The sequence below is a fragment of the Varroa jacobsoni genome, unplaced genomic scaffold (assembly GCF_002532875.2).
Source record: "Varroa jacobsoni isolate VJ856 unplaced genomic scaffold, vjacob_1.0 scaffold_899, whole genome shotgun sequence".
NCBI lineage: Eukaryota > Metazoa > Arthropoda > Arachnida > Mesostigmata > Varroidae > Varroa > Varroa jacobsoni.
Window position 1 is genome coordinate 72,884 of NW_019213801.1, and position 15,368 is coordinate 88,251.

At 42.9% G+C, this 15,368-nt stretch overlaps 1 protein-coding gene across 6 annotated transcripts in view; it reads left to right on the forward strand.

The window, feature by feature from the left end:
• Mical (Molecule interacting with CasL) overlaps positions 1-15,368 on the forward strand; it is a 59,708-nt gene that overhangs the window by 31,717 nt on the left and 12,623 nt on the right. For 5 of the 6 annotated variants that reach the window (XM_022840954.2, XM_022840956.2, XM_086970212.1 and 2 more), the window contains exons 7-20: positions 107-367; positions 605-730; positions 968-1,209; positions 1,519-1,762; positions 1,977-2,227; positions 2,392-2,645; positions 2,881-3,371; positions 4,542-4,667; positions 4,828-4,992; positions 5,264-5,646; positions 7,500-7,703; positions 8,441-8,590; positions 8,758-9,116; positions 10,014-10,148. In XM_022840954.2, the coding sequence (XP_022696689.1) occupies positions 107-367; positions 605-730; positions 968-1,209; positions 1,519-1,762; positions 1,977-2,227; positions 2,392-2,645; positions 2,881-3,371; positions 4,542-4,667; positions 4,828-4,992; positions 5,264-5,646; positions 7,500-7,703; positions 8,441-8,590; positions 8,758-9,116; positions 10,014-10,148 (3,391 nt within the window). The remainder of the gene's footprint in view (positions 1-106; positions 368-604; positions 731-967; positions 1,210-1,518; positions 1,763-1,976; positions 2,228-2,391; positions 2,646-2,880; positions 3,372-4,541; positions 4,668-4,827; positions 4,993-5,263; positions 5,647-7,499; positions 7,704-8,440; positions 8,591-8,757; positions 9,117-10,013; positions 10,149-15,368) is intronic. The other variant, XM_022840960.2, reaches the window with a different exon arrangement.

Genomic DNA, 15,368 nt, shown 5'->3' on the forward strand with positions numbered 1-15,368 from the left:
CAACATGATAAAATATCGCGTACGCAAGCATTAGTCATTTCCATCAGCTCAGCTTTAACATGACCACATCTGTGACTTCTTCCTTGGCCTATTTGCAAAATTATAGGACCAGCTTCCTCGGCTGGAGTTTGCTGTAAATCATTACGGTCAACCAGACGTGGCCATGTTCGACTTCACGTCAATGTACGCGTCCGAAAACGCAAGTCGAATGGTTGAGCGACGCGGCAAGAAGCTCTTGCTGTGCCTTGTGGGTGACTCACTATTAGAACCTTTTTGGCCAACGGGGTCTGGCTGTGCACGAGGTTTCCTTAGCGCCCTCGATACCGGCTGGATGCTGAAAGGCTGGGAGACGCAGCCGCCAGTCAAGGTAGTTAAAATGATCAACTAATAATTGTAATCAATTAAAAATTATTTCTTTCTGCGTTGTTAATTAATGATTTTTTTGTGCTTAATTTTTAGTAGTAGACCAATATATAACTAGTTTGTTACTCGTTTTTTAGACTCAGCATCGATATCACTAACATCTTAACGATTCATTGCAAATTCTTAGTAGTTGTAAAGAGCAGTACAGGAACAAATCAGTTTTACTCTTTGCCAACTGCAGGTGATAGCCGAGCGTGAATCAATTTATCGTCTTCTTAATCAGACCTCTCCTGAAAATCTCCATAAAGATGTTAACCAATACACGATCAACCCGGCAAGCCGATACCTTAGTTTAGGCACAAGCAAGGTGCGTGTGCTCCATTTATGGCATTTCATTAAGTACTTCACCGTTTTAATGAACCTATATAATAACAACAATAGTAATAATAAATACTTCACCCTCTAATCAGGGCCTGTCTGACTTTTATGCGTACGCGTATAATACGATAATCGACCGTATATAGTACGATACAATCGGTAACGATTGGGTTCGTAAAAGCTTTTCCTTGGTCAGCGATTCCTGAAAATGTTTCAAACTCTATAGGTGCTACCGGGTGAGGTACAGCACCTCTGTGACCTCGAGACAATAACGCTGGACATCACCGATAGCGAAATGGAGCTGGCACTCAGCTCAATGGCACGAAAGAGACTGCGAAATCGTAGCATAGTCAATCCTGACAGCTTACAACTTTGGTGCGAAAAGCAGGTTTACCAGTATAATATCTCTATAGAGGACATGACAACGAGTTGGAAGGATGGAAGGGCACTCACGGCCATTTTACATCGGTAAAATGAAGTTGATTATTATTTCTATAATTTGTTTATCAGACCGAAGGCGTTATAAACAACTGCTGTTATTAGATTTGACAAAAGGCTAAGCCGAGAAGACACTTAATATATCGTAAAATCTATTCAGAATATTCAATACTACTGCTTGAATATGAAAACTTTCAAACTTTTCGGGTAGCGGATCTAATGATCATTTAGGCTTTTCTGTATGTTTTTATCGTAGTTTTTTTTTCTATACTACAGATCGTTGCAAATGATTGATTTGCACTGCCTATGATTAATCCAATAATTATGTCTGGTTTTCAGTTACCGCCCTGAGTTGATAGGCCATCCATCTGAATTGGACGTGAGTCCGTCATCCGCGGCAGGTAACTGCCAAAGAGTATTCGATCTGCTCGAACGTGAATACGGGATCCCGCCGGTAATGACCGGTCAAGATCTTGCCGCCAGTGAAATACCTGATAAGCTAACGATGGTCAGCTATTTGACCCAAGTATATGAAACCTTCCGTGGAGCGATTCCTAGACCTCCCGGTCGCTCAGTGTATAAGGTTAGTTAGAATCTTCGAGGCGTATGGAAGCTGGAAAACCTAGATTTACCGAAATTACCCTAGCTGTTTTTGCAAAAGAATTAGAGCTATGTCACGTTGGGATCACTCATATATAAAACATAGCTTATGAATGTTAAAGAGCGTATTCACTGTACGTTAGTCTAACTGGATCAATTTTATTATATGTTATTTGCCTTTGTATATCTTTTCTTAGTTTGATGACTTGCTCGAAGAACAAGAGAATTCGCGGCCTGCAGCACCCAGAGCAGACCTTAGACAGGCCGTGGAAAAGTATCGGCATAGTGGCGGTTCGCATGGCCCGTTACGGGAAGCGCGATCAAGATCACTCTATGATTCGCCTTTTAGCAGCGGCAATCCCAATGCATTACCTGCTAATCTTGCCACAGACGAGGGGTACTCACATGAAGCGGCCAAACGATCCAAGATGACCGAACGAGCCTGGAGGTGCTTAGATGGGCCTGGATTTTTATTTGGACTGTTTTAATTGATTCAGGAGGCGTCAAATAGTGACGCTGCATAGAAAAAAGGGAGTTACGTAATAACGAAGAAATAACTGAACCTAAATTTAAAGGACTCAGGATATTCACTAATCTGCTAGTGACTTTCAGAGCGCGTACCCATCTCGAGGCAATGACTCGTGGTCATGGAGGTGTTCGAGCTAATGACGTGACGCCCGAGCTCGAACGTGTTGCCGACGTCATGGACCGAAAGGCATTCAACGCACGCAAAGAACGCTTGCAGGAGCAATGGAAGTTTGACTCAACGGGTGCACGAATCTATGGTCCCCTTGAGTCGACAGATGGGTTTCACCAACAGCCGCCGCCTCCACCCAAGGGAATCCCTAGGAAGAGCTATGCATTAAGTAAGTTTGCGACACACCGTTCCCCCCATTTATGGGGTGTTTAAACCAGGCATTACATCATTTTAATATCTGCAAAGGAGTGGCTCCGATAAATCACGTCAAAGTATGAAATTACATATAGAACCTCACCACTGCATTGTAACTGAATATTCACCAGACACGTGTATACGAACTTTTTTTTTATCTTCAACTGTTTTTCCTATTATTTTGCGGTTCCAACTCACCCTCTTTATAGCGCAACGACCCTCAATTCGTGAGCTTCAGCAGCAGCTGTTAGATCTAGAAAAGGGCGTCAGTGCGGGAGGCAGCGCGAAGAAGACCGCTCCGCCAGGACACTATGTAGGCAAAATCGGCAAGGATGATTGGAACGTTCGTCAGCTTGAGGAACGACTTCGAGAACGCGAGAAAGGTCGCGCCGACAGCGGCAAGAAGAAATCGCACGTCGAAAAGCCACAGGTAGATTGGGCTTCGTTTCATTCTACAGCTACTTCCGGTGCTCAGGAAGCGCTTCAGACCGCTGACAACATTGATGACCCCGAAAAGGAAGAGGAGGAGAAGGACGACGACGATGAAGAAACTGTCGGAGCGAATCGTGGGTCAAGTAGGGAAGCTGGGAATAGACCCCTCAACGGTGTCGTTTTTGCGAGCACCCCTCTGAGGGCGGTCGCCGGCCATGGCGCGAACGGATCCGCCGCTACGTCAGACAAAAATCAGGAGAAGATGCGAGTGAGTGGTTGGCCGATTGGACTGATTGATGATTGACTGTGTCCTTGGATTAGATTGTGTTGAGGAAGAAGTAGTATGATTGAATGGTGTCGACTCGATTTTTCGTCAAATTTATTTCGGCCGTGCCTTTCAAGCACTAAATGGCTTAATTCATAAAGTTATGTTTGGTTGATTGGTATCGGACGTTTGAGGCATTGAAAAATTAATAGAATGGAAATATAAGATTAGTATGAATGTCAATCAAGGGAGTTGCACATCTTTAATAGACGGGCACCCAAAATTGATGATTGATTGATGAATGAAAGTCCACTTAGATGGTCCATCCAGCGCGGATTTAAATAGGAGTGCATTATGAATGCGGGACATGACAGATTTGCTATGTATCTATTTTTGACAAATTTTTACATCGATGAGAAGGTTTGACAAGAAGTTCATGCCAACATTGCGTGGAAGAACAATTAAAGTTACTCAACCCTTTGGTGTTCATCTGTTGTTTGAATCAACTTGTGAGTATATTTATGTGTGAGTACTTAAGCATACTCTTCATCTTTGGATATGCGTCTGCTTTGTCGTGTAAACGTGCGCTTCCTGAGTCCCGGGACCATCGATTATGTACGCGACTAGCGATCTGCTCCGATCTTATCCTGGTGTCGTTGCAGAATTCCAAGAAGATCTTGTCAGTGCGACGAAGCCATAAACGTGCTTTCCCTATGTGACACGTTCATTTTACGTACAAATTCATGTTACACGTATATTTTTGCATAATGTAACTAAATTAGAGGATTTCCTAAAATTAATTTCGATGAAATTATACTGTCAGGACCGAAAAAACGTAAGATTTGAATAGCGGCCGCTCGTTAAGCAGTGTACACACAGTTTAAATTATTGAATTATTATAATTAATTTGTTACGATTTGTAGACGGTAAAGTTATTCAACATGCCACATTAGTATGCTAAATTTTCCTGACGAATTAAAGGTCGTCGATTGTACATAGAGTGAAGCCTGTTAGAAAACTGTTCATTGTTAGTGAAACCTCTGCAAGCAAACTGTTCTATTCATCAACGGGACAACAGGTAATCATATCACTAATAGCGATTCGTAGCTGAGCTAAAAGTATATGCTACGAGTGCATAATCTATAACATGGTGTATTTGATACTTTTTCACAGATGTTTGAGGAAGTATTCCGTGATAAACGTGCCCAAATGGAAGGTCGACTACGCGGTGAAAATCCTGAGAGGGCCAAATACGGAGTCATTGACGAGAAGCTTCAGCGGGTAGAAAGACAGCTTAAGGTAACATTGGCATCACCGTTATCAACTATAAAATAATACTCTATTCAAAGAGACCACTCATTGCAAGATTGTTACGTCAACTAATTATCAATAAACGTTACAAAAATATTTGCAAATAGGTGATATGATAGCTCAAATTTTTACAATTTTCGCATTTCAGGATGGAGGAGTAATCATGGACGTGGGGGAACGCGGTCGCAATAAAGTAGCTCAGTTGAAGAATATTCTTGACGTTAAGGCGCAACAGAACCGTCCCGCTCCTGTAACTTGTCTTAACCCACCTAAAGTGAACAAGTACCTAAGCAAGGACTACCTTGCATATAAGGTAGGCACACATAATAACAATCTGAATTATCATTGCTTCCTCTTTCTAGAAAGCCGAGAAATCAGGAGACTGCAAAAAGTTCACCTTCTAGAAGACCAGACTTGGTCTTCATTTGCAAACTACAGATAAATGTACTTTATCTATAGACATCAAATCCGCGAGTTCAAAGCAGCGTGCCACGACCCAGCTAGCGACTTCGTGAATACGGAATGACATGCTAACTTTAAACCTGCTTCTTGTACCCCATTCTAAATTTTCTTCTCTATTCCAGGAAAAAGAGACTACAAGCGGTTCGTCTTCGGGCGGGACGAGCGGTACCTTAAGTTGCGAGGATTTACCTGGCGTATCAGCAGCTGATCGGGACTGTCTCGACTATCGTTCTGTGCGAGCGCCCGAAATGATGAGATTAGAACTTGTCGCTCTTCGGGATGCTCAGAACTTACCGGAGAGTCCGTACGCAGCCAGTAAAAACTCGTCACTGAGTCGCAACGAGCGGGCGCATGTCGAGGATACTGAACCAGTTGAAGTAAGCCACAAGGTTGAGGCAGGCACAAACATCGCACCAGTGCCTGAGTCGTCTGACCTGTGCTATTTCTGCGGACAGCGGGTGTATCTTATTGATCGACTCAGTGCGGAGGGACACTTTTTCCATCGGTAAATGCGAGGACAAACTCTATATAGTATAGCTTATAGGAAAATATATGGTAGTTAATAGAAGTGGGTGTATGAGTTGAAATAGCGATAACCATTTTGTACGTCAAATCGAGCTTTATTGAAATAAAAAATTACACATACATGCATGATTACATTACGCAGTAAATTTTAGCTTTGCACATTTGCTCATCGTTCTCTGAAAAATCCAATAGTTTTACATCATATCTGCAGAACAAACAATATAGTAACAAACCGAAGCGTTTCGAAACATAAATAAGTAGAGTTAACATCAAAGAAAGCGCTTATTTTTCATAGTGTGATATTTTTGTTCGGTTTAAATGTAATGCATTTTTGTACAATTGTACTTTTTCTCTCTGATGTTGTTGTACGTGATTGTCTGCGAACCGCAGCGATTTGAACTGTATTTGAAGCGGTCGACTAAAGCTGGACGAAGTGATGGTGAATGGGTCGCCGGTTCACTACCGCGCCTCCCATGAATACCCTCTTCGGAATCTGTTCAAGTACCCCCAAAAGCTCTGTGCGCCAATGGGGCGTGCTGGTGGTGAAAACGACATATGAATTAGGCAAGAAAGATAATAATTAAGAGACAAACAATCCTTTACCCTCATTGTTGCTGCTGCAAGGCTGCTACTACAAGACCTAACCTAACCTCATCAGTGACGATTATGGCCATGCTTGTGATGGAGTGTCTCTTGCCATCCGGCCCGAAAGAAGCAAGTACGTCATCACTGACTTTTGGGCAGGGCCCGAAAAAACCTATTCAAAGCTGTAGTGTATGCGTAGTTCATGGAGAAAAATACTAAACATTTTGCCTGTCAACTTTTAGCTTCAGAACGACATTACTGGCCGTATTAATCGAACAAAAAATCCTTCTTCATAGAAAAAACCCTAATCCCTGTAGATTGTCGCGCTGACTTCACCTGAGCCATAATCGACAATGTTGTTCCTCGACAATTGGTTTGCTATGTTGAGCTGTTTCGTGTGCATTTAGAATTTGATGAACCAAAAAAAAGTGAGCAGCGGGTTTATGATATTTGAATTCACTATAGTAATTAGTCTATGCAGATGGCCTATAGTAATGGTCTAAGCTTAGAGTCGTCTTTAACACTGAATTGGCATTTTGGTAACCATACAAAAGTTTTTAATCAAGTATATGTTTTAGAAAACATATAATTTTTTTTTTGCTAGAGGATAGTAAATGTTGGAAATAACCTCTTCCTTAATAGACATTTAATAAGCTTGTTGTAATAGCACAACGCAGCTGTGTGTCTTCATTATGTCTATGGGGCATTTTGCATTTTCGAGTTAGCCGGATGTCATAGAGTATCTTCAACGTCTATTATGCTATCGATTTTTTCATCTAGCACAAATCTTACCCCCTGTTTTTCACACAGCAAATTTTTGTCTCCTAAACATGCTACCAAACATTTATCAAATACTCATCAATTTTTAAGTGGTACCCTCAAGTGGGGCTGTTAATTCAATCCAGAAAATCTAAAAATTGTGTAATATGTATGTGTATGCGCGCGCGTGTACAAGACAAACGAGCTGTGAATAAGCGGCCTTTTCTTGGTTTTTTGTCTCCAGCGATTCGTACCTTTTGTCAACTACTAGCTCTAACCTTGATGTCCATCCTTTACTTGCTCCCCAATTTTTGGTCCCGGTCTCGTTGCTGGCACCCAACTATGTTTCCATTCCACTGGATCACATCGGCCATTCGCTATTCATCAACCAACTCTACTTTTTGCTCTATTTTCGACGTCGTCTCACGACATCTGTCAATCCGACCGACCGCTTTCCCTACCTCTCTCCCTCCCTCCGTGTTCTTCTAGTTCGTGTCTTCGTTGCGAATATTGCGACGATAATCTTCGTATCGGCTCATACGCATATGATAGCTCGGGCGTATGCCGTGGCAAATTCTTCTGCGTGCAGCACTTCCGCATGGAGAAGCCGTCAGCACGATGGACGGCAATGATGCGACGGAAAGAGGCGTTTCTTCAGGAGGAACCGAGACCTGCACAAATTCTACCAACGACGTATGTGACTACTATATAGTAAATGCATAGACATGTGCTTGAGTTAGTCACGAACATATTAAAAACTTAAATTAAAAATAGTAGAACAAATTAGAGCGAGTAAGAGATCGATTTGTTGAACCAGTAAGTGTACAGAGCAGCATGCATATAAGCAGAATTAAGACCGGTAAGGGCCGTGGCAAAATGGACAATGAAACTTTTACAATGAAATAAGTCTCTGGTCACTACAACACATACAATTAGAAGGCGAGTTCTTGAGTTGAGCGATAAGATAAGGGCGATTCTAAAATTTAGATAGTTTCGGCCGAACTTTATGAAGTTCGAGGGTAAAACAGGCCATTATAACAAGTGTCCCAGAAGTGTTACGTTTCCGCCCATCTTCTCTATCTAGGTTTTACATATTTATAGAGCTTTTTTAGTAGTGTTTTTTGCATGTACAAACGTAATATGGTCTGATACCGTTGCTGTCCGCCTAATTCTTTACTGTCCAACCTAACTGTTAAATGCAAGTCACGACAACGCAAAATGAAAAACGTTTAATACGTACGTTGTCTTGTTGAATGAACTACCTACCGTACGCCTCACAGTAAAGACCTAGTATCATACTAGAGGGACCTTCTAGAGTAACCCGCCCGATGGATGTTCGGCCTCACTTGATATAATGACCTGTGCACATGTACCCTCTGCGTTCATTCCGCATTTCTCACGTGCGTATTAAAAAAACTGTTAATCTGTAGGGAGGAAACACCAGGAGATCGTTCCGTAGAACCATCGACTGCATTGCAAGACACGCAGACAGTACAGACATTGGCACCGCAGCGAGTGACGCCCGAACAGGCGTTAAGGCACCAACCGGGAATTAGCAACAGCCTTATAGACATAGATCGGTAAGAGCTTCCGAAAATTGTTTGATCACCTTTATGTCCCAAGATGTTCCTTTTTACATAATAAAAAATAAATATGTTTGCAATCATGCTCGAATCAAGAGGCCAAACAGTGCGTTTTCCACTAAAGAGGTATGTTCTCCCGATTTACACGGTTTAAATAAAAACAGTGATCGAACACCAGAGCGCGCCGAGTTCGAAAACCTCGGCGACGCGTCCGAACTTATGGATCAGGACAACTTGCTCAACTCGGAGTTAGACGAAGAAGAATTAACTCAGCGGAACCTCGGCGCCATTGAAGTCCAAACCGATGATGACCTCGAACAGTTGAGCAGCGATGACGAGGATGAAGATCAGGAATTGATGCTTCGTGCGGGTGCAGTGCAGGGTCTTGCGGCAGACGCTGATGCAACCCGGCATCTAGCCGAAACGTGGAGCAAAAAGCACAATCAAAGCTGTTGTGATAGCGATGAGGAAGAGCTCACGGATGATACTACCGATGAGGAAACCTCCACCGAAAAGGATGAAGGCAAGTTATTTAATGGTATCGTAATTCAATGAAAAGAAATTGAACCAAACCGAAGTTATTCATTTGAAATGTCGTGTTTTCAAACAGCATCTGCATTGCCGCCTTTCAAGGCGTTGTTTCTGCTGTTCGTTACAGCTATTTGGTTATCGTCTTTAACTAAATGGTCGACTGTTGTAGAGTAACTTTTCACTTTTTCGAAGGCAAGTATTTTTCTGTGATAACCTTCATCCTATTGCCTCAATCCTTTTTCGAATTGTTCAATCGTTCTGCTTGAAAAGATAGATTGTAACCTCGATCAGATCGAGACAAATGCTTTTTCCATGTCTTGATACTTGAGAATCCTTTTCTTAAGGCTTTCCTTTAGCGCTTTGCGACCCGAAACAACGAGGTATGGTAAAGTCTTTCGTCCGATTATGTTTTCCGACGAACGAGCGAGGTTCATCTTTTTTTGCATTTCATTGTAAGGATGTGAAAGTGAATGCATGACTAGTAGCTAGGTTCGATTACAGCCTAAACTGTGCAAGCATGCGGATGCGATAAACCCGCCTGCGGCTAAATAAATACACGGCATACTGAAATGCACCTACACATATATATACGCAATAGGTATTATAATTGAACGATGATACAAAAACAAAAGTAGCCTTCGAATAACAATTGCGAATTTATTAACTACTGCATATTATCCCATAGCAATCTATGGCAAGCTAAATATTTCTAGCATCCAATATGGTCTCTTATTCAAAAGTGGAGTTATCCAATCAATACAGTAGAGATATGAGTCGATGTGCATGAAGTGACCTACTGTCATTGTCACTGATTGTGCTTGTTTTACTCTTGCCCTGTGATTTTGTCCGCGCGTGGTTTGTTCTGACGTGTCGCTGTCCTGTGTCATAGGCGCTACAACAGATGACGTGGACAGTGATTACGAATACGCATCGGATTCGCAACATCCTCAACAACAAAATTCTCTGATTGCAAACAACACGACGGCGGAGGAGCGCTCGAGCGTCCCCGACGAGATCTCCGATGGTATGCCCTTTTTGTTAATTAATCTTGCATATGGGTGGTAATTTCCTTATATTTATTTGGTATATAAATGTTTGATAGATAATATCCTTTGCATCGTTCTGTTGTTTTTTTACAAAAGGAGCAGGTTGCCTAGGGGCACGGCTGCTACCATATGTTGTAGTGAATTACGTTGTTGTTTAAAGTGGGCGTTCATTTATTTATGATACTTGATAGCAAGTGAAAACGTTTAACGCAGTAATGAACGCTTTCATTTTTTGCTTATATATATTGTTATTATGATTAGTGCAATTTTGCGTATGCTGTTTTTCACAGAAGCCTAAAAACACACTAAAAGATGAGTTAATATGTGTCGGAACGTGCTGTATTTATATTAATAATTAATTTTGAAACGAAATAAGTGTGCCCGTTAGACTCGATGATTGTTTGCGTATGTCTAAATTCGGCTAAACCTCTATGTCGGCGTTGAAATATAATTTTTTTCTATGCTATTAGAAGATGACAATTATTAAAAAAGCCCCACATTCTATCAATACGTTTTAAAATGTCTATGGTAAAATTGCTCAGCTCTTGTTGTGGCCTTCGCAATCGTTGTAAGCCGTACGAGGCATATGACCCCTGAAAACCATATTTAAATATTTGTTTTTAAGACGTAGCTCTCCCTATTCTGTTTGGATAACAGTAAAACGCTACTTCCATAACTGACAAATTAGCTGGAGGAACGTATCGGCTGCTTTTTTTGTTGGTGATCGTTGGCATTTGGTTTTTCAAAGGACTTTTTTTGACTGGTTTCTATAGTTTGCTAGTGAGGCAGGCTATGGCAGACTCAAATCGCTGAGTTTGACGAACGGTTTTCTCTAGTAACTGTCTCAATTACGACCTCAACGAGTACCTCACTTGCTTCAGGCGCTGCAGTGGAAATGCTGCGTTCTCGGTGTAGCGGCCTCGCAAGGCTGCTATACGATCAAGCCTTAACAGAGGCTTACCTGGGTCGTTCGAGTGGCAATAGCAGTTCGGATTCGGAAACTCTTAACGAACCATCATCTCGGCAACCAGCGCGAGTCCTCTGTGCCCCAGCTACACGACCGCCAGCGCCGCCACAGTATCTTGAAGTCACAAAAAGAGAGTCACAACAACAACAACAACAACAGAAACAACAACAACAGCAGCAGCAGCAGCAACAACAACAAAAACAGTATCAACAACATCGACCACAGCCACAGAAACCGTTGCCGTCATTTGTGTTCCCGTCAGATCCTAATGCCTTCTCCATGCCACAAAGTGTGTGTCGCGCCTTTCCTCCTGAGGACAACGGCGTGCTGGCGGGTCCAATTTTTGGCCACTCTGGGGATAAGCAGTTTTTAACTAGCAGCAGCAGCAGCAGCAATAATCGTAACAGTAACAATTATAATACTAGCAGTAGTTACCGTAACCAGAATAACCAGACGGGTAGTAACCCAGACTTACAAAACGCTTTCAAGTTTGCTGTGTCAACTAACAGTGTTGTCAAAACCAACAACAGTACCACTTTCACCAGCAAGAACAACATCAGTGGCAAAAGTCGTAATCACAATAGCTTTTCGCCTGGACCGGCTTCATCTTGTATTCAGCGTAATAACAGACGACCGCTGAAACCTGTACATTTGCATGCCCCAGTGTATAGGGAAGTGCCAATGGTGTCAAGGACTCAGCCGCTGCATAGTACAACGAGTTTAACCGACAACTGGGAATTGTCGATGTCGCATGAGCCGGCTCTAGTTAGAAAATATCAGCCGATCAACATACCGCCTGCATTTTTTAATTCGAAATTATCGAAGTCTAACAAAGCGACCAGTGTGTCGATGAGCAGCCTATTCAGCTTCAATCGCGAGCCCCGACAAGACAGTGACAAGGAGCGCCGTGCGTCACATGAGAAACTGCGGTTCTTTGGCGATTTCGACGAGTTGCTCAATGCTAAGGGCGAATGGCTTGAGAATTGCGATCGATTTCTCCGTTCAGTTTCACGAGTGGAAAAAGACAATAGTGCGCGAAACGTTCCGCCACCGCCTCCGCCGAAACCTATTTCAATCAAGCCTCTGCTGACTCCCCAACCCCCAAGGCCCTCGTACGGCCGTTCACTATCCGAAGGTCCGGCTAGCGCAAGTGTAGATAATTCTCCAGCACTTTCGACACTCACCAGAGCGAAGAGCTTCATGCCTCACAGCCGAATTGCCTCAAACGACTCTGTCATTTCAACGGTACAACATACAAACTTGCTTTCGAGGATCCCGCCGAGAAGAACCTCGGATAGCAAACTTGCTGAAAAATTCAAACGTAATAGCCTAATTTCAGAAGAGGAACGCACTGAATCGCTTGAAAAAATGTCGGAAGGAAGTTTTCTAAGGCGGGCGTTCGATGGCGATCGTGACGCGGGTTCGCGGGTACGAAATTCGCCCTTCCGAAGGGGCAGCTGCGATATCTTGCACTCGACGCAGTTTAATGAGCCCAGGCAACGGCCCTCCGGTTCTCCGCCGTTACTATCCTTAAAACAATTGAGCCTTCCGTCGAAAAGTCCCGATGCAATGGCTCAACATAAGAACAGCAACAACGGACGCGGCAGTAAAGAGTCACTGCCATATTCTGTAACTTCGTCGACAGAACGCGCTGAAAAGAAGCCTTTAAATGGTACTACTAGGCCCACCAGATATAATCCTGTCCTTCTCGTAATACCGAGAATAAGTGTTGCTTCGAGCAAGAAGACTCAAAAAACCATTTCAACGCCTGCCCTAAAACGTAGTCCCTCAAAGACAAGCATCACGTACTGGGAAGATTTTGTGGACCCGGCGGAGCCGTCAAAGGTAAAGATATGTGATGTTAACCTTGAAAGGACTAACAATAGGTCGAATTCAGATATGAGTGCCGACTGTGTTTATTCCAGTGGTAGGTGTGATACGGAACCGGAACGGCTAATGGATGAAAAATCAAAGCCCCGACAACCTGATACGCAGGTGCATACGCCCAGTCGTAATAGAGCCTTTTCTACTGCGCGAGGTGCAATTGGGTCGTCGTCGCCAATAATAGACGCAATTCACAATGAAATGGATTTCGAAGACAGCCTTCGTAGCGCCAGTGTGAACTCGGCTCTTAAGGAACTAAACGTTACGTTGAAAGAAATGGAATTGGGTACTAAGGTTCCGAACAGTAGCTCCTCCTCGAAGAAGAAAAAAGGCGGTACAACTGATAATAACTGCGTAATGTGCTGAGTGCCGACGGTACACACAACGAAGCACATGAACGACGCTGTTCCTCTCTTTGTTGGCAGCGTTGTTATCACGCAGTGTCGTAGAAATGCAAGATAATCGTAATGCAACAACAATGGTCTTGTACAAGTGGAGTCGACTTATTCTGGGCCTGGATACAAGATAAGGATGCGTACTGTAGTTGAAGCCTGGAAGAAATTTCATCAAGTCTCTGCTTATTGCTTGCTTTTGTGTCCTTTAATTAAGTGTGTTAATTATTATAAAGAACCACGCATTCGGCATCTCAAGGTCATGTATTCCACCGTTGTCTTTGCTCGAGGTCGTAACCGAAACCATTGGCTGACTTCCGTCTGACGTCGTATTGCGTAAATGCACTACACTGCCGAATAACTTTGTTTTAACTTACTTCTAGCATAATATGCCTATTTATGAAATCATGTGTGTAAGCATTAACGTATCAACACTTTACAAATGCTATACAAGTGCTCCATTCATCCGACGTCCATCTTCGAATAGCGACACTTATTACGAGACATCTAGCTACAACTAAGAAGTGGTACACTTTTGTATGAGCTTGATAATTTGAGCACATAACGGCTATTACTAAAAATGTAACGTGCAAATAAATAACAAACAGATGTAGCGAACAGCTTCAGACAAACGTCCCCAATACAGCATATAAACAATGACAGCAAAATATGTGTGACAGCAGGCGCTTCAGCTGCGGAAAAGCTGGTCGTGGTTATGAACCTGGTGCAAATTGTTCGTTAAAGGTAGCCAACGTTAGATGGCTAAGCTCACATTTGCTCCGTGATGGCCCATTCTTCTTCCCCTCCTGATCAAACCACCCAGACATAGTGCACTGCCTTCATCAGACATTTACGGCAACGAACGAGATTTATACATTAACGTCGAACTGTTGGTAAGAGCGTAAAGCTAACTATCGGCTTCCTTAACGACCTCTTACTCTAATGCTGCAACATTCTACAATACGCAATTTGGACTTGACTCTAGCCCGCTATCTAAAAACATCTAAAATAAACGTTCTGAATTTTACGTCTGACACTGCCGTTAACTTCAGATGTTAAACGCAATTACTATACCATTACTGCTATTGCTGTGATTTCGACTTGCCCCCCTTCAAGAGCTCATTGGCAAAGTTCGGCGCAGATGGATGTTTGCCAGTGGGAAGGTCGGTGGTTTCTCGCTTCTGTGCGTTCATCTCGGAACGAAGAGGTCGTCTTCTTCTTTGCCTTGTCGGGATACGGCTTTGATGGCACAATTGAAAAAAGCAAACGTACTTTTTACAAGGGCCTTAGCGCTTCGCCTTAATGATCATTTTTTCCATGCGACGATGCTTAAATACTCAAATTTCGGTCCCTTTTCTGCATAGCACGATTACGAATTCGAGATGATCGCTCTTTCGACGATCTTTTACGGATATAGCGGGCTTTTACGCAGTCTTCATAAGCTTGATTCGAACTTAAATGCGCGCTGTGTATCCGTTTCTCTACTGATTCACGGGTGTCGCTATGATCACTGTCACCGACTGTAATGAAATTTAACCAGTTTACTCGACACTGTCGTACGCATGGCTGAATAATTCGCAGGTCGGTCATGACACTGCACGCAGGGATTCGGCCGTGTCAATATTGCCTACAATTGGCTGATTTTACCTCGAGTTCACGTACATCCTTACGTTTTAGTTATCGCTTTATTGGTAAAGCCTGCCAGGGAAGACACCGGAATAGCAGCGTAATAGAATGCAATCTTTAAACGTTGCCGCCTAACTGCACGTTAGTCATGATTAGGGAAACGCGACAGGCAGCTCGCAGACAACATCATCATGTTCATTAGGACAAAGTGCCTATTGTTGATTATGATTTTAGTATCTCGATTGGTCAATGTTTGTTACCCGAAACATAGAAACTAACGAAAAAAGTGAAGTAACGTAAAGAGAGGGCCTAAGTCCACTGTTGGTAGA